Raw genomic sequence first — 18,834 nt, 5'->3', positions numbered from 1 at the left:
TTTCAAAAATGGCCAAAAAAGGCCTAAAAATCTAAAAACATTCTGGTGGACAGAAGAGACAGCATCCTATGGGGACCAAGATGTAAACTGGGCTCAAAAAGAAATAAATAATTTTTCACAAGGCCATATCTTAAAATCCTGTCCATAAAAATGAACCAAAACTGCACACATGATTACTACAAATTATACTCTATACTCTAAACACTGGTCAGTAGCCAAACAGTTGTCCAACTGACACAACAGCAAAATGCACTGACATGGAACAGCTTCCCGGGCCACATTCACATCCAAATAATAAGCACCTAACACAAAAAAATATGTGAGTAAGTGGAATAGTGCGGAACAAGACCCATTTCTTGAAGAAAGTGTGTGAAAAGCAGAAGTAGCTCCATTCAACACCGTTCCACTTACTCTTTGGAAATTATCACAAGTGTAAGGATCTTGCAAGCATTCTCACAGATTTCTTTTGCTGGGTGCCGATTATTCGCCTGTGAATGTGGTCCAAGAAGCTGTTCTGTGTCAGTGCATTTTGCTGTTGTGTCAGTTGGACAACTCCTTGGTTACTGACATGTGTTTAGAAGAAAGTATTGAAGTCATCCTGTGCATATGTAATTTTGGTTCATTTTTATGGACAGGATTTTAAGATACGACCTTGTGAAGAATTATAAATTTCTTCTTGAGCCCAGTTTATATACTCACTTGTTCTTTGTTCTACAAATGCAGCCCTACTCTCCTCCCCATAACTCACAGTCCTGATCCATATCCTGTAGTTATCACCTGGTAATAGATTGTTTATCTTTTTGAATGGCCCCAGTGATTTCACCTCTCTTATGTTTCCGGTCCTCATAGAGCGGACGTTGATCTGAAAGAATTCTACATGGTCTATGAAGGTCTGATTCCAGCCTAGTTCTATGGAGGTTGCATCAAAGTTGAGTACCTTCACCCCAGATGGTCTCTCTGGTCCTGAAGAAAAAGAAAAAAAACCTTTTTGTTAGTTCATTACTCAATGATATTCTTAAATTTGATCATTTATTGCATGTTTTGGATGATTGTAGGACAATTTTTCTGGGCAGTCTCAATTTCTCGAAGATTTCTATCATCATTCTACAATAATGTCTACATAATCTACAAGATATGTGGCTTTTCACAATATCATGGTGGATCTTAGAGTAAACCATGTAACAATACCGTAAAGAATCGCCTAATGGCACACTTGGCTCCTTTGCCTTGGGGTAAATTTCATATGCAAATAGAGAACTCCCTCCTCTGAAATCCCAACAAGAATTTAGGATCCGTGCCCTTATTTGCTGTTGGGAATTTTACGGGAGGGCACTTTTAGGTTGTGCTTAAAATCCCTCTTATATCAAGGGAACCCCCCGGGGGGAACTTATAGCGCCATTAGGTGAACCTTTATGGTAATACTCATTCATGGTTACAACCTGAAATTATAAGTTGGAACAAAGAGGGGATGAAACAAAAGAATTCCAGCTCCTCACTTTTGAACCAAACCAATCAAAGGGCACTGCTTATTACAAAAAAACAATATTGTTTCAGAATTTGTGTGCATTGAAAAATTAACCTTAATTAAGAGAACAAACCAAAGGATTTATTTTTTATTATTTGTTTTCCATAAACTAAAACTAGTTTCGTTCGGGAGCGAGGGGTTAAAAATGTCATAAATTTTTCCTATGCTCTTAAAAACATCAATATTATTTTACCCCATTATGTTAACCCTAACCCCCTAAGGGCCTTTTGGCAAAGGGAAGGGAAAGAATAAAGAGAGAAAAGAAAGAAAGAAGTTGTTTGCTCTGGGTGGGAATCGAACCCGAGACCCCTTGCATGCCAAGCACTAGGTCGGCGACACTTTGCCACGGGTCTTGGGGCTTCGCTAGCCAGCGAAACCGTGCCTATATATCACTTAGGGTGATTGCGTCATCACACCACGTGGGATGCACGCAAGAACAACGCATATATCAAGTAGTACTATTTTGTAGTATACAGGCGGGTTAGGGTTAATAAATATTTTGAGACTATTTTATATAACATCACTGCCCACACTTAAAATGAATGTGAACTGACATAATTTAGCATGAAGTCACAAAAGAAACCTTGCCTACATGTATATTTTTAGACATTTCCAAACAAAATTATTAGTCATAGATACTTTCGGGATATTCTGTACATGCCAATGTAAATGTCATGAAGCGGAAAAGATCATAAATCTATCTGTACTGTCTGCATTCAGTAGTGTTATCTCCATGTGAGCATTCATTAAACAGGTAGGGTTAGGGTTAATATGCATGTTTTTCCTAGACTTAGGCCTCCTTAACCCTAACCCAACTAGGTCTCACTAAAGCTCACTATTAAAACCGCTCTGCGTACATCATTCCATGTGACTTGATGACGCAATCAGCCCAAGTCATATATACCCAGGGAATCGCTGGTTGGCCAACGCACCTGTGTGGCTACAAGCTGGGGATCTTCTGCGTGGCATGCGAGGGGTCCCAGGCTCAAATCTCGGGGGTGCCAAGTGACTTTTCTCCTCATCTTCTCTCCTTTTTCGTTTCTTCTTTCCCTTCCGATAGCAAAAAAGCCACGGGTAGGGTTAGGGTTATACAAAATTGAAAACTTGCGTTCTCATCCATAAGCCAGTATCAACTAGCACACACAGTGTGTAATTAGTGATCAAACACTTGTAGAATTTGAGCAATCACTACCAGCGTCCAGTCGTGGCTAACGACAAAGTTGCTTTCAATAAGTCAATTTGCTGCGATTTGATGCTGGGGCTAGGGCCTTCGGTGGCAATCCAAAAAACCATGCCATATACCTTGGCTATATCCAGAGAACTGCTTAACCGGGGTGCAGCGGTCACTTGCTTTTAGCGGTTCTCCGGGTATAGTCAGTGATGGCGCGGGGGGGGGGGCATAAAGATCCAAAATTGCAAAATGTCCACTCTTTGAGGCAAGTTTGTATAAAATTTGTTGATTCTCAGGGGGGCATGGGAGTTTGGGTCAGGTGGAATTTTTTATTATTTTTTCACCGTCAAAGGCGGCAGAATGGTTCTTTTTGCTACATCTTTTTAAAAAAAATTTAATGTATACCTTTATACAGATTTGGGTAGGGAAATTTTTTTTTTTTACTAATCAGGAAGGCAAAATTTTTTGGCAAATTTTTTTTTTTGTTCACTTGTGGGCAAAGTTTTTTTTTTTTCAATAAACTCCCATGCCATCTACTGGAAATCTAATGGTGCGCCCTTAAATCAATACTGTAACATTTCCATCAAAAAATATGAATTTAAAAAAAAATGAGGGTGTCCTCTTCAGCAAATGTTACTGTATCACCCTAAATAAGCTACCTTAGCTTATATTGAGGTGGCACTCCGATCACAAATTATGCCGAGTAGGATATGGTTAAGATATTTTCCTTCATTAAGTTTTTGACAAAATCATTCGGCCTACAACCATGCACTGACACGCCTATCAGGATATCGAAGTACCACAATTAGTTGACAAATTAACTGTATTCTTTACAGGATGTTTACTCCTGAAGTTAGGCACTATTTTCGAAGCCTATTCATCATGTACAGTTGAGCATGTAGATCCTATGATTTGAGTCTGTTTTAACTGATAAAGACCTTGATTAATGTGTTTACTACTTTCACTTTCAGTGACACAATCACCAGAATAGAAATGATGAATTAAAGGAACAATCATCGATTTCCTGCGATTTATTCAAAATCTCAGATTTTGACAAAACTACAGCACCCTATTAAAAGGGCATTTTGTGATCCACAGCATCATCCCCCCCCCCACGTTTCTCAAAAAAAAGTGGAGATTTTTATATCACTGGAAACCTCTGGCTACATAATGTTTATGTACAAAAAATTTCTTGCAGATTAATTCGTTTAGCAAAGATATCGTGAAATTTGAATTTCGTTGTGGTATACCAGAACAAAATTACAACACATTGTCTATGGAGCAGTGTAATACACATAATCATGCATAACTCGCAAACGCACAATTGGAATCAACTGAAATTTTGAAAAAATGTCATAAAAAGAGGATGCTAGGATCACGAAATACTCCTTTAAGTCTTGATTTTTACAGGTTATGTTCTTTTAATAAAGTACATTACAAGTTCGATTCCCATGCCGGCACATTCCCTTGCTTTTTTTTCAAGTTGGGTTGTGTGCCGGTCGGGAATTGTGTTTATTTGTTGTCATGTTTAATTGTAACACTTTGGGTTGGTTAAACTGTTAATTCTTTCTTATTAAATATATTCAGTTTCCTCTTGTAGCGAGCAATTGTTCCCCTCTGTGTTTATTTGTTCTTGTGCAGGATGCGTATCCCCATTACCTACTTTACTTATAATTATACTGGGGAAACGATTAAGCATCAGTAATGATCTCCTTCACTTGTGTACTTGCGTAATATTTGTTTGTGTGTATTGTATACCATGACTGCTATAACATTAGACCCAGCTTTAACCACCGTTTATCAGTGGGAGCTGGTAGCCTAATGGATAAGGCGTCCGTCTAGAGATCGGAAGGTTGTGGGTTCGATTCCCATGCCAGCACATTCCCTTGCTTTTTTTTTTTCAAGTTGGGTTGTGTGCCGGTTGGGAATTGTGTTTATTTGTTGTCATGTTTAATTGTAACACTTTGGGTTGGTTAAACTGTTAATTCTTTCTTACATTACAATTGTGTAGAAAAGAGAATTTCAAAGAACATTGAGGGCGTCTTCCTCATCAAATGTTACAATATGGCTTAATACATTGTACTGTCCCTTTAAGGGTAGACGAGGTATTGTTGGTCGAAGCAACCTAAAAATCGATTTTCATTATCTAGATCAATATATTATTGAAAATTAACACCTTGATGTTTTGCAAAAGTTCATTTTACAAATCGTATACTTTGCAAACTTGCTTAATTTATTGTTGTTAACTAGTTATGTACGTTTTACAAAAGTGTTGTTGTTTCAGCCCTCTTTACAACGTAACTCAAGAACCGCAGCACCTATAAAATATATCTGTGATATTTTAATTCTTCTACACGCTTCGCTATGAATTGAGCAATGCAGTTTTTGCCAAAGCTCACTACCATTCGTAAGATGCTGTGAACTACCAAATCACAACAGTTTAAAATAATTAATAACCTTAATCATTGTGCTGATGTCACTAGGGATGTGTAACAGCGTGTTTCTACTGAGCAGACGGTTGCGGGTTTATTCGAGTGAATTCGGGGTGATGCGAGGAATACGCGGTAACGGCCCCAGCAGAAACAGATCGGGTGAAGGTTAATGCGCGGTAATGCGAGTGAATCCGTCAACCACCTATTGAGGTGGTTAATAGTGGTTAATACGCGGTAACGTTCGCAGTAGAAACAGTACGGGTGACGATTTTGCGGGTGACACCGGAAGTTAGCCTATCACAATACAGTGTGAACATTCAAAATTTGACCTTGAAAGGTCACAAAAACTATTTGCTGGACTTCCGCCTTCCCTACTAAATATGTGGGTAGTGAATTGTTACCCTGCATTAACAGCGCAGTAGAAACGACCCAGTGAATGCGAGAGGATTGAAATGCGGGTGAAGGTGAATTCGCGGTAATGCGAGGTGCTCAGTATAAACACGCTGTTAGTCAGCATACAGCAGGAAGTAGGTGCAATGAAACACTAGGTATATCTAAGCGTGAATACACTTCAAAATATTTTTTGTATTACCGTATTTCTAAAATAGCTTCAGTCCAATGTAATATAAGGTGTGATGTTATCTAAACTCAATGAGTCATTTGGTATTTTTGAAGCAAATCTAATGTATATTTATAAATTATTACATTTTTAGATTTTTAGTGCTTTGGGCACAGAGTGACAAAAACAAACAAACTACAAACAAATAATTAACCCTAAAAAACTAAAACACACAAAAATAAATTTAAAAAAAACCCCAATAACACGAAAGTGACAGAAAATGAAATTGAAGCATGCAATTAAACCTTCAAAATAGATTAAAGCCATAATGCGTGATTTGCTTCACAGCGATGCCCTCAATTTTACTCGGATTTCTACTCTTTGCATAATTGTAATGCCCAGTGGTATACTAAAATATGGTAAATCAAAACATATCTCGAGCGTTAAATTTCATGGGGTAGTGAGAAAAATATGAGCTTTCTGATACCAATATCTCAGTTTTGATGAATAAAAATGGGGGATGAGGCTGTCGATCGGGTCACAGACCTTGAAGAATCAAAGCAATATTGTCTACTCATCATAATGCATTGCCATATGTTAGAATGTTAGGTGTTAGATAGGCCTGTAAAATGAAAATAAATTCATCGCTAATATTACACCTGACTTTGCCAAGTGTTGAGCTATTTTAAGAATGATCTTGACAGGAAATAAGGGATTTTTAGTGGGCGCACAATCAGTTGAGATAACTACAGTCGGTCAAATTATTTACTGTGCTAGTGGCATTATGGCCTAGGATAATGTGTGCTGGGTCAAATAATCAATGCAAGTTTCAGCGATAAAATTGACTGAAAAATTGAAGAACAAAATTCAAATATCAACTCAATGCAGGAGCCCAATGTTACAAATTGTGGCAAAATGCCCAAAACTGAAGCAGCTTTGATCAGTAAGGAAAGGCGAACTGGTCAAACTTCCTGAGCTGACCAGCAATGGTACATACATGTTACACAATTTTGCATTTGGGATTGGCACATCATGAATAGTACACACAAATGTAAGATAGTTTGCTCAATCATCTTAATTTTGTCTCAAAGCCCTTCCCAAGTTAAAAACCCAATGCGGAATGCAGTTTTTTATGTCCTCTGGTTGAAGGTACACAGGGATGTGCCACAGGTTTGGGGTACCTTTTCAGCGATTTTGGTATATCAGTGGGTGGGTTTTCAGTGGAGACCAATGTGCCCTTAAAGTGCCCAATTATGGCAAATTTGGGTGCTTTTTGTTGAAAATTGGTATACTGATAGGTAGCAAAAACAGTAAAAAGTAGATATAGAGAAAGTCAGTATCCGAAAGTCTTTGTGGCACACCCCTGTACACAAATTTTCGAAGACCCCCCCCCCCACCCCGGTCCTGTACCCCCATACGTTTAAAAACCTGCATACGCCACTGTCAAAGACCTTTGATCAGTACATACATAAATGACCCTGGATGACTCAATATAATCAGGGGAATACCTTTGCCTTCCCAGGGTGCACCAACAGAAAAAGGGAAATGAGCTTAGCACTCTGAGGCGTCGAGGTGATAAAGTAGTGTCCTAGTTTTGATCTTAAGTTTTCTTAAAGCCTTTTCAATGATGTCATCCTTATTGTTGCATCTCCTGGAGATTATTTATAGATTTTACAAGAAACCTAAGGACAGGCCGAAGGAAATACATATCACTTACCCCTAATTTCATGAATCTTATAAAACTAAATACTAACCACTAGCTATCCTAGACATGGCTCAGTTAAGGTTGGTCTTAACCCTGGAATTACGAAAACTTTTACGTCTCGTAAATTGTTGGTCTAAAGTGATCAATCTTCAGACTCACTTTTGATTGATCAAATTTGCTATATGAACACCATGCAACAACAGTAACATCTTAGGACTGTTGCTAAGTAGTGACAACTGGTAGTACCTGTTTACCCTATAGCTTCCCCATTCCTTTTTTATGGCTTAAAATCTTGACACCCAGGTCTAATTGAAGATCCTGTGCCTGGACAAACTTTCGCTCCTTGGTCACTGTGTTCACAATGTGTGCTTTCAAGGGATCTGGAATGTGCTACACATAAAAAATTACTAGCATTCCAAGTACTTGTCAATGTAAAATTATGAAACATGAATTTCATCCATGGTGTTGTCTTTTTAAAGACATTTCTTGTTACAGTATTTTTTGTGGGACATTAAAGCACATCAGACATATCGAATTGCATTCTGAATACGAAAGATGTCTTTCTGATATCAAATAATTTTCATTTTTTTAATTTGCGATATAATACAAATGTTATGACAAATTATTAAAAGTTGATATTTTTCACATTTTTGATATACAGGGTGTCCCAAAAAAAAGAGGCCCCACATTGCGCCCTCTTTTTCGTCTATTTCTGAAAAGGTGATCAAATATATTTTGGTATGTAAAGAAACCTTTATTTGTTAGCATTAATAAACCAAAACAAATATTTCAATCGGCTCTCAACTTTTGAAGATATGCCCTTTTAAAGACAAGTACCCGTTTTCACTCTGTCCACGGATAGCAAACAGACTCGTTGGGATGGGTCATGCTGTGGAGTGGCCTGCAAGATCACCAGACCTCACACCATTTGATTTCTTCATTTGTGTCAAAATCCAAGATCTTTGCAAACGATTACTGCTATATTCGCAAGTATCCGCTCACAAGGTTGGTACATAACGCAATTGATGCAATGAGGACTATAGGGCTGAAACCTGTAGTCGTCAAGGAGGCAACCAGGTAGAGGGCAAAGCAGCACAGTAAACTCATTTCAAAAGAACCAAAGACAAACTAAACAGCCCTTTTCAGTGCTACTTTTTATTCCAAAAAGAATGAGAAATGACTTATGTTGTCAATAAAAAAGAAAGCAAGAAACAATAAAGTAAGAAAGTCTAGTAAGAAACATAATAAAACAAAAAGGCATAAAATAACCGAGAAAAACGTAAGTAATTGCAAGTATAGCAAAAGAGGTCCCATCCCACATCAATTTCTTCCAAATTAATGACCATCACCCAAAAGCCCACCTGTAAAGCCCATTCCCTAACATAAAGTTGTTATTTTATAAAGTTATCACCGAGGAATGTTTTATATTCATGCATGGTATATGCACTTTTCAATCTTTGAAGTAGCCAAACCTCCTCCGTGGACAGAGTGAAAACAGATACATTTCTTTAAAAGGGCATATCTTCAAAAGTTATGAGCCGATTGAAATAATTGTTTCGGTTTATTAAAGCTAACGGGTAAAGGCTTCTTTACATACCAACATATACTTGATCAACTTTTCTAAAATAGGAGAAAAAGAAGGCGCAATGAGGGGCCTCTTTTTTGGGGGGACACCCTGTATAACAGTCCTCGAAGTAAATTTTATAAATGTAATGATATATTGTTAAAGTGTATAGAGCTGGGAGGAAAAGCCAAAGATCAATTGAAAATTTTGACCTTTGATATTGAAGATATGGATTTTTTCCCCAAAAAGACGAAATTTTGTTGGTGTTTTTAGAAAAAAATCCATATCTTCAATACGAAAGGTCAACATTTTCAATTGATCGTCAGCTTTTCATCCCACCTACATACACTTTAAGTATAAATCATCAGATTTATAAAGTTTACTCGAGTACTGTTAAATATCAAAAATATCAATTTTTAATCATTTGCCATAAAATGTCACAGTGTATTACATTGCGAATTTCAAAAAATCATTATTCAGAATGCAATTCGATATGTCTGATGTGCTCCAATGTCCCACAATAAATACTGTCCAAACTTTCATACCCCATCCCTTAAGTAATTTACTAAGCAATCACGTGAACCAACCCAACTTGATGATAAGGCGACAATCCTTTAATCCGCAGGTTCCTTAGTCTGAAGGCTCCTTGGTCTGAATGTTCGCTAGTCCGAACACGTGATTTACCATTCGCTAGTCCGAATTCTGAAAAAGGTTCGCTAGTCTGAATATTGGGTTCTTTAGTCCTAGGATTCGCTGGTCCGAATCATATATAAGGTTCTCTAGTCCAGATATAGAATAAGACTCGCTAACCCTAACCCTAAACCCTAACACTAACCCTTATTCTATATTCAGACTAGAGAACCTTTGGATTAGCGAACGTAATTTCGTTTTCAGCTAGCGACCCTTCAGAGTAGAGAACCTAAGCTTCGGACTAGCAACCCTTCAGACTAGAGAGAAGTCACAGATGATAATAGGGTCACTGGTTATGTTCAACTGTATTAAAAAGTATTTATTGACAAAAAATACAAAACAGCAACAACAACAGCAACTTCCATTTGCCTGGCTTGGTGGAAATAGCCAGAAGTAATGTTCAAATTCCATATGCGCAAAACAAGTTAGACCAGGTCTAGCATTAGGCCTGGTTTAACTTATGGATATTCAACTTAGAACAGGATCCTTTTGCTCTTTTCTTTTCCTCCCTTTTTTTTAGGTCTTTTGGGGGGGGGATGTATATCTTCAATACAAAATGTCAAATTTTCATATGATGAATGGCTTTTCATCCCAGCTACATTCATTTTAGTACATATCATGTCAAAAATAGTATTTTTCAAGAATTTGTCAGAAAATTTGTATTAAAAAAATCCAAAATTATTTGATTTCAGCAGGATATTCATCGTATTCAGAATGCAACTTTGTGTGTCTGATGTGCTCTCAGCCCCCACAAAAAATACTGTGCAAAAGTAGGTGACCGACCCCTTAACAGGATCTACAATATTATAGAATAAGGTATGGAAATACCAAAAAGTTCCTTCTCCCTAGGACTGATCGCCATAGTTAAACCAGGTCTTATTAAGGACCCCAATGGAAATAAGCCTCAATTTTATTGAGGCTTTTTAATGGCTATCCTTGGTACTTGTCTGGTGTTTATTCCATAATCCATATATTTCGTTGCTATATCTGGTATTTCATGCAATTGACCACATCTTGTATATATTTATAATGATTCCCTGGGTATCAAGTCACGTGCAATGCATGCACAAAGAGTGGTTTTAATAGTGAGATTTAGTGAGATCTGATTCAGTAAGGCTTTAATATATTCCGGAAATTACGGTACTTACTTGTTCCTTTGACCATCTGTGCCATAGATGATGTCAATTCCCCTACAGCTTGTAACTGGACAGCATACCGCCCACCTGGGGTAAGATCCGTCAGATTCAAGTTATTTTGCCAAAGAGGCAGGATGCTCTCGATGCGGCCACCATGGCTACCAGGCGAAGATGAGGTGGTGTAATTGGTTGGTAAAAGAGCGTAGGAGAAATTGTAGTACTCAAATATGACTGGTTGGGGAAATGCCCAGTTTATGCCAAGAGTTGTTTCATTGGTGTGCGTGAAGTTTATGGTGGGCTTTACAAGCTCTGTAAAAGAACAAATAAATTGTAAAAATAAATATTCATCATTTTACTGGTAATCATCTGGCATGAATTGACATCATATTAGATGTCTTTAAGGGATACTACACCCCTGGCCAATTTTGTGCCTATTTTTGCATTTTTACAAAAATTATAGCACATTGGTGACAAGTAAGATATGTATCAATCAATCAATCAATCAATCAATCCCTGAAACTTATATAGCACCTAAAACCAAGAAAACTTGCACTAAGGCGCTGGACACATACAAAGATCATCATATGCAAACAAATTAAAAGAAAAACGAATTCAAAATATACACAATAACAAAGAAAGCTAATGCTTATACGCAATTCCAAACAGGTGATGTTTAACCAGTTTCTTAAAAATGACAATGGATTCTGCATTTCTGATGTGTTTGGGCAGTTTGTTCCAGATGCGGGGTCCATAGCAGGAGAAAGACCTGTCCGCGAATGTTGTGTTGAGTTCTTTGTTCAATGAATAGTGTTGTTGATGTTGTGGAGCGAAGGCGTCTCAAGTATCAGTTTGTTCATGAAGCATATCAGAAATGTAATCCGGAGTTTGTTTGTGAGAAGATTTGTAAACGAGGACCAGGATTTTAAATGTGTATATTATAGGGGCAAGGACTGCAACTACTGCCCTGAAAATTCAGCAACTCAAGGCAAGTAGTTATTGATTTATTGATCAAATATTGGTTTCCCTCACTTTGGACTGTAACTCCACAACTGTTGTCTGTGCTGAAATAAAGTTTCCAGTGCAGTAGTCCTTGCCCCTATAATATACATATCTTACTTGTCACCAATGCGCTATAATTTTTAAGAAAAATGCAAAAATAGGCACAAAATTGGACAGGGGTATAGTATCCCCTTAAGAATTTGTATACCATGTTAGTTAATAAATAAGACAATTATGTTAAACCTAAAGCCTGGGTGTTTTTTGGCAAGGGAAGGACGAAAGAACATGGAAGAAAGAAGAACCAGGTTCTGTTTTGTGCCACAGGCCACTCAGGTGCCACAAATGTGATTGAGGATAGCCCACCAAAGGGCTGTACCTTGGCGCCCAAGCTTTTTGCACCAATATGTGTTTTTTCCCCTTTAATTTCTACTTTTTGCATGATTGTAATGCTGATCGAGTGATGGCTGACACATCTTATGCATATGCATCATTGAATCAGTAAACACAACACATTTTTAAAATGTTTTAAACAGGTCCCGGAAACAGGTTATACCTTTCCTAACCTTTTAATAATTTCAAAAACATTATGTGTTTGCTGGGAATGCATGTAGAGAAATGAGTTTGGTGCCCTCTTTGCTGTGATTGGTCACATTGGCTACCAGTACGGTACTCCAGTAATAACAACATGTTTTTGTTTTGATCCTAAACTAAGTAATTCAGATAAACCAGTGCATTCCTATAGGTCAAGACCTACAACTATCCCACATCATCAACATCTGTAAGCTTTCCAATTTTATCCTCTTATACACCCCCATACCACTTTACAATACAGTACTAAATGCATATCACACTTAACTTTCTGTCATCAAACAACAGGACATGGTCTAAGTTTGATAATTTTCCTGTACAATTCTATATCATCCAAAAAAGATGTGCTCATTTGTGACACGATCAAGGGAAATGAGTCGGATGTCGCTATTGATTTTGAGATATTGGCAAAGAAAATGTTAAAATTATTTTGATTTTAATGATTGATAAATTAACGTAACTTTAAGAAAAGTCGTATCAAGATGGGTTTTCAGTTTCTGAAAGGACTAAATGTCCTCATTAGAAACATATTTTAAACTCATTTTCGACCAGGGCTGATATGCGACTCATTCCCTTTGATCGTGTCACAATTACTCTTAGAATAAAGGGTTAAAATAAAACCTAAATACAGTTTTTGAGCTGTCCTATAAAAGTAGACCATAAAAGGGTCAAAAGAGTTCCAGAAAGACCAGGACGAACCAATTTAGGCCTGACAAGGTTCTGTAAAGGCCCAAAAGAGCCATTTCAAGGTTCTTTCAATTTTCCAGATTTTTTTTAGGGTTCTACAGGAGAGCTAAGAACTCTTTTTTTCTGACAGTATAATGCACCTCGAATATAATTGAGGTTGCTTATGAAAATAAAAAAGGTAGTAAAGATTTGGGTTAACAACTCACTCTTACAAACCATACATAATTGTATTATGAGTATGAAAGTAGTTCTTAAACTTGTCAGTCCCTTAATTTGTATAGACACAAATGTCACATGCTATAGAGCCAGTAATGCTTTTTCAATTCTGTAACATTTACATCAAACTAGTGAGTATAATGTCTTATTTCCTAACACGTGAGTAATACACAAAGTCCACATAGTCATCCATACCAAGAAAGTGGTACCTTGTATCATTAGCGCCAATCCGAAATGTGAATGTGGGGGACACCAGGCCAAAATTGTTTAAAAGTAGGTCATTTTGCCGAAAGGTGGGGGGCGTTCCCCAGGGATTGACGCCCATGCCTTGTATTGACCTACAACTAACGGTTTCCATCAATAATCTCAAAAACTGGTCTGTATATCAACTTGGAACTTGGTTTCATAAATGGTTATAACATTGGAATTTATCATGACTTTAGTTCTGACAGGGGAACTTTGACATATGCCTCCATATCCCCCCCCCCCCCCGGCCCAGTTTGGGAAAATGACCAATTCTTTTAAGCCACTTTTTCCCAATGCCCCCCCACATTTCAAGACAAGATTGCCTTTAATATTCTTAATGCCCACCACGGTCCCACCACCCCATTCCACCAGGTGTCAATACTGCTCATCATCTCTCAACCCCATCCCCAAATGTTCAAGATCCACAACTGAGGGCAGAAACCAGCCAAAATGCTTTTATAGAAAATATTTAAATGTCAGGTTACACAAAGGGTTACAGATATACGAGGGGCAGTCAGTATGTTTTAAGAGTGGACTCGTGACGTCATATGTGGATTGTTTTCATGGCATTTCTTAATGATTACATAAACACTGTACCTTTGTCTTTCTATCAACTCCTGCAAAAATTATATCACACACATGATTACGTAACAGCATTAGCATAAAATCAATGGTCTAGAGTCACCTGGCGAAATTGAGTCGTTTTTGTTAAGGGAAATAAGAGGCTGAAATGAGGTATTCTTGTATTTTCTATATTTTCTCGGGAATCAAAGTATGGAGAATGCTGCCTTTTGGAACAGTAATAGAACACAAACTTCCAGTTCATTAAACCATGTTTGTTGGGCTCTAAAGGTTTTAGTTTGTTTAAAATGCATGGTCAAATATGTCTTATTTTTGACAAAAGCAAGGCTTTTCTTTCTATACAAATCTTGATATTGCCAAAAATAGCAAACGTGGAAATTTAATTTTTTTGGCCAGTTCTGTTGACTAAAAACAAAAAATTAAAACGGGAGTCTCCCTAGAAAATATTTGAATCTGTGATTAAAATATAACTGTTATTCTACCATTGTTACATTTATACAAAAAGTAGTGGTACAGAGAGAGAGGCCATCGTTTTAATAAGAAATTTATTTTTAAAACTTTTCTGTTCATTTCAGGTTGAGATCATCCATAAAAATTCATATAAATATAAAAATTAAAATTTTCATAGCATTTTGTAATATTTTAGGCCCTATTTACATGGAATTTTGTCATTTTCGTGCATTTCCACCATGTTGTATCGGTCATCCTACCTACGCATGCGCAGATTATTGTTTGATTTGCACCAGTTATCATCGCACTGAGTACTAGCTCTCACACGTGACCAGTCATTATATTTTAGTCTGTGTCATTTTGGAGATAATTAATGTCATTTGTAATAACTGCTTTTTCATTAACGCCATTTTTGCAGAATAATTTTGCTTCCATTCAAGCCCTAAAGTTGTTGAAGTTTCCAGACGTCCCGTTTCCACCACAGTTTAATGACAAGTCTCATATTTTACCAAATGCAAACTGAGGACCTAGTGTTTATTCCTGCCAAAAACTAGCCTTATGCCCCTTGTACTTTTTCTGTTCTCGGACATTTTAAACACATGTCTTTGCTGTAATTTAAAAGGCCCGCCTTTTTGCATGATTTGGCAGTGTCCCTAGTATATTGATTTTATGCTAATGCTGTTACGTAATCATGTGTATGATATAATTTTTACATGTGTTGTTTGAAAGACAAAGGTAGAGTGTTTATGTAATCATTGAGAAATGCCATGAAAACAATCCACATATGACGTCACGAGTCCACTCTTAAAACATACTGACTGCCCCTCGTATAAAGGTATAAAACATTATTAACATTCAAAAACATTTTTGAAACCTTGCTGCAAACATTCTAACATAATTTCATTTCATTGACGACTATATTATGCCCCGGTATTATGCTTGAAAAAATGTTGCCATCAATATTTTACAATAACATTCTGACATCTTTAAAATGTTGCTGCAGTGTTTTGTTTCATAACCTGTATTTCATCCAACATGTTATTAAAGGAGTATTTCGTGATCCTAGCATCCTCTTTTTATGACATTTTTCAGTACATATCCACGAAAAAGCATATTCCCAACATTTCAGTTGATTCCGATTTTGCATTTGCGAGTTACGCATGATTATGTGTATTACACTGCTCCATTGACAATACGTTGTAATTTCGTTCTGGTGCACCAGAACGAAATTCAAATTTCGCGATATCTTTGCTAAACTAATTAATCTGCAAGAAATATTTTGTACATAAACATTATGTAGCCAGAGTATTCCAGTGATATAAAAATCTCAACTTTTTGGGGAAAAGTGGGGGATGAGGCTGTGGATCACGAAATGCCCCTTTAAAACATTTTGACCAAAACCAAAACGTGTTTATATCACCTTCATAACATTTAAATCATTTTAGTATACATTGCAGCTGGGTAGCAACAGAGTCCCTTGTTTAAATCTTTCACTATCACACGCACAACTTAACATTAACTGTGCGAGTATATCCGCATACAGACGCAGCCAAGTACTTATCAATATCAGTATCATTGTCATGTAGCTTTCATAAACAATACTATCATCTGCCCACTGGCAATTCACGTCTAGTCAAAGGTTTGTGTACTGGAGCGTAGAATCAAGATTGTACAGCGTACGTGCAATAAATGTCACTGTTCTTATGCAGAGGATGATTTAAGGAAGCCCCATCATGCAGTGCAAAAGTGTTATCACCGGAGTTTCAACTGCCACTTAACTTTTCAAATTCCATTGAACTCTGTGTAAAAGATGTTATTTTAGAATTGTGTGTGTGTCATTATTATACTTGGTTGATTTCAGAACAAAAGTGATGTGTGTATGAAGGATAATGCACACCTTCTGTAGATAACATAAAATGTGAAATCGACAACAAATTAACAGTGTTTTTATTGTAAATATAGCAGTACAAATTCCAAATTTTACCATGCATGTCTATGCAGTATAGCAGAGCAGTGGTGTCATGTTACTTATACAGCTCTGCTCACTGCACAGTTAACCTAGTGGGGTGTTGGGTAGTGCTTAAATCATCCTCTGGTTTTATGGGTATACCACTTTTTTTTGAAGGAACAAAAACAGTCTGTGATTAAAGGCATATTGTTTGGATTTCATGAACTCATAATTATCTACTCTTCATAGATATTGGGGGGGGAGGGTATTGGGAGCAAAATAAATTGGGAGAGGGGTAAAAATTAAAAATGTTGTGCAAAATTGCTGACAAAAGTGATAACTGGAGGGGCATGAGTTCTGACTGGGTAGGGGATTTGCCACTCCATGCCCCCTCCCTCAGGTGCTACCACTGTACATGAGGGTCAGCAGGCTTATACAATCTTAAAGAAACAAAGAACCAGATAATGCTTTAGAAACATGTGCAAATGGCAATCAAATTCTGTAGAACTCGCAACTCAAAATTCCCTGCATACGATGTTGTTTCACACTGATCAAAATGGCAATAATATATTATGACCTGTAAATAATAGGTATAATTGGGATTCTAAAGATGGAATCCAAGAGAAGATCTGTTACATTCTACTACTTGTGCAAATGTTCTGGACGGATACTTTAAAATTCAGAAAAAAAGGATGAATAAGCATTTTTGATATATCCTGAATGCAACAGGCCAATATGTATAGCTGATCCTGGCTGCGATGGTTACATGTAGGCTGGTTAGGGTTCTGCACCTGTTTAGAGCTGCATCAATAAATAAAAAGTGTGCTGCTGAGTGCTGATGCTTATAGCACGCTACACACTGCTTTTTAATTTGACCTAGTCTTTTTATAACTACATATTTACCAATACCTGGCTATACATAGCTATAAATTAAATAACTCATAATATGATACCTTTAAAGCTTTCAACTGTTTTAATAATGCGCACAGAGAAATGTTAACTGATGCAAAATGAAAATATTGATGCCTCATTAAGCAAGTTAGTCTCTCCCATATGACTGCTTCTGTACATCACAACATCATAAATGTTTTACAGTAAACATGCAGTCATTTAAGGTTATGCGTTGGTTATGCTACAAAGGAATTTTTTTTATTTCAATTATCTTAATGATTATCAAAATGATTTTAATAGAAATATGTTATTCATCTTTCATATACCAGAGTAATACCAGAGAGAGCAGCATGGTCCACTTGTTATCACTCTGGTGTGAGAGGTCCCTGGTTTAATCCCAGGTTGAGGCAAAAAACAACATATTAAATTATCCGCTCTCACCATTACTGCATTTGACTTGTGTGGCAGATGCAGGTGATGACAAAGATCTCACCGGCAGTTCCAATCAAGGTAATGCCTGGCTGTTTGTACACCCTTTATTGTTGTGACTTACTCATCGTAAGTAAATATTTTCACCCATATGCCAAGAAACACAAGCCTTCCAAATGCTGCAAGTGCACAAGGGCAATATATTTGAGTTCTTTACAATAGAAATTGAAAACTCATATAGATGAATCCTTAGTATGACCTTAATATCATATCAAATCTTGGAGACATTTTCCAGGTAGATAATTTTGCAGTTCTTTATCCACCTGATCCACGTATGGTTAAATGTACTGTGCCAATTACACATGGGGCTTTGTAATAATCAGAAGAGCAGACCAGAATATTAATTACTACAAGCTACAGTCGGTCACAGGGACTTAACTTGCTATATGAAAGCAACGCTGAAAAGTATAAAAGCATATCGCATATTTACAATGTATATGAAGCTGCCTTGAGCAATAAAGGTTTATGAAATCTTGTAGTGCCTTATTGTTTCCCAATTAGTAAACATGTAGGCATTTATATAGCACCTTTGAAGCGTAATTAACTGATGGATATCAAAGGGCTCTACATTTATTCTGCTGTAGGACTAGGATATATCACACCATTTGGCAGCCAACAATAATGACACTACAGTAGTATGACTATAGTCTGTCGCACCTCAAGTTGAGGGTACACACTAAAAACTACGGGGTTATATTTTCCGTGGTCATTTTGAATTGACCACATTTTGGGTTGTTTTGACCCTTCAAGGGGGTTGTACTGTTTTAATTTGACCACATTCACGAGGTCATTTTAGCCACTGACGAACGTGGTCAAAAACTTAGTGGTCATTTTGCCGATACCGTCGGCGCATTGATATCAGTTTCAATCTTCCGCTTTGAAAATCTCAATTCATAAATGAGTTTAAACATGAGCTGCAATTAATGTTTGTTGATTAATAAATAAAACTAATTTTT

At 37.0% G+C, this 18,834-nt stretch overlaps 1 protein-coding gene across 1 annotated transcript in view; it reads right to left on the bottom strand.

Moving 5' to 3' along the window:
* LOC140166678 (fibronectin-like) overlaps positions 1–18,834 on the bottom strand; it is a 174,121-nt gene that overhangs the window by 13,227 nt on the left and 142,060 nt on the right. Inside the window, exons 7-8 of the mRNA XM_072190176.1 lie at positions 10,795–11,091; positions 700–963 (exon numbers count right to left, since the gene is read on the bottom strand). Coding sequence (XP_072046277.1) covers positions 700–963; positions 10,795–11,091 — 561 coding nt within the window. The remainder of the gene's footprint in view (positions 1–699; positions 964–10,794; positions 11,092–18,834) is intronic.

The sequence above is a fragment of the Amphiura filiformis genome, chromosome 12, assembly GCF_039555335.1.
Source record: "Amphiura filiformis chromosome 12, Afil_fr2py, whole genome shotgun sequence".
In the NCBI taxonomy this organism is placed as follows: Eukaryota; Metazoa; Echinodermata; class Ophiuroidea; order Amphilepidida; family Amphiuridae; genus Amphiura; species Amphiura filiformis.
This window is presented reverse-complemented; position numbering and strand designations above follow the sequence as displayed.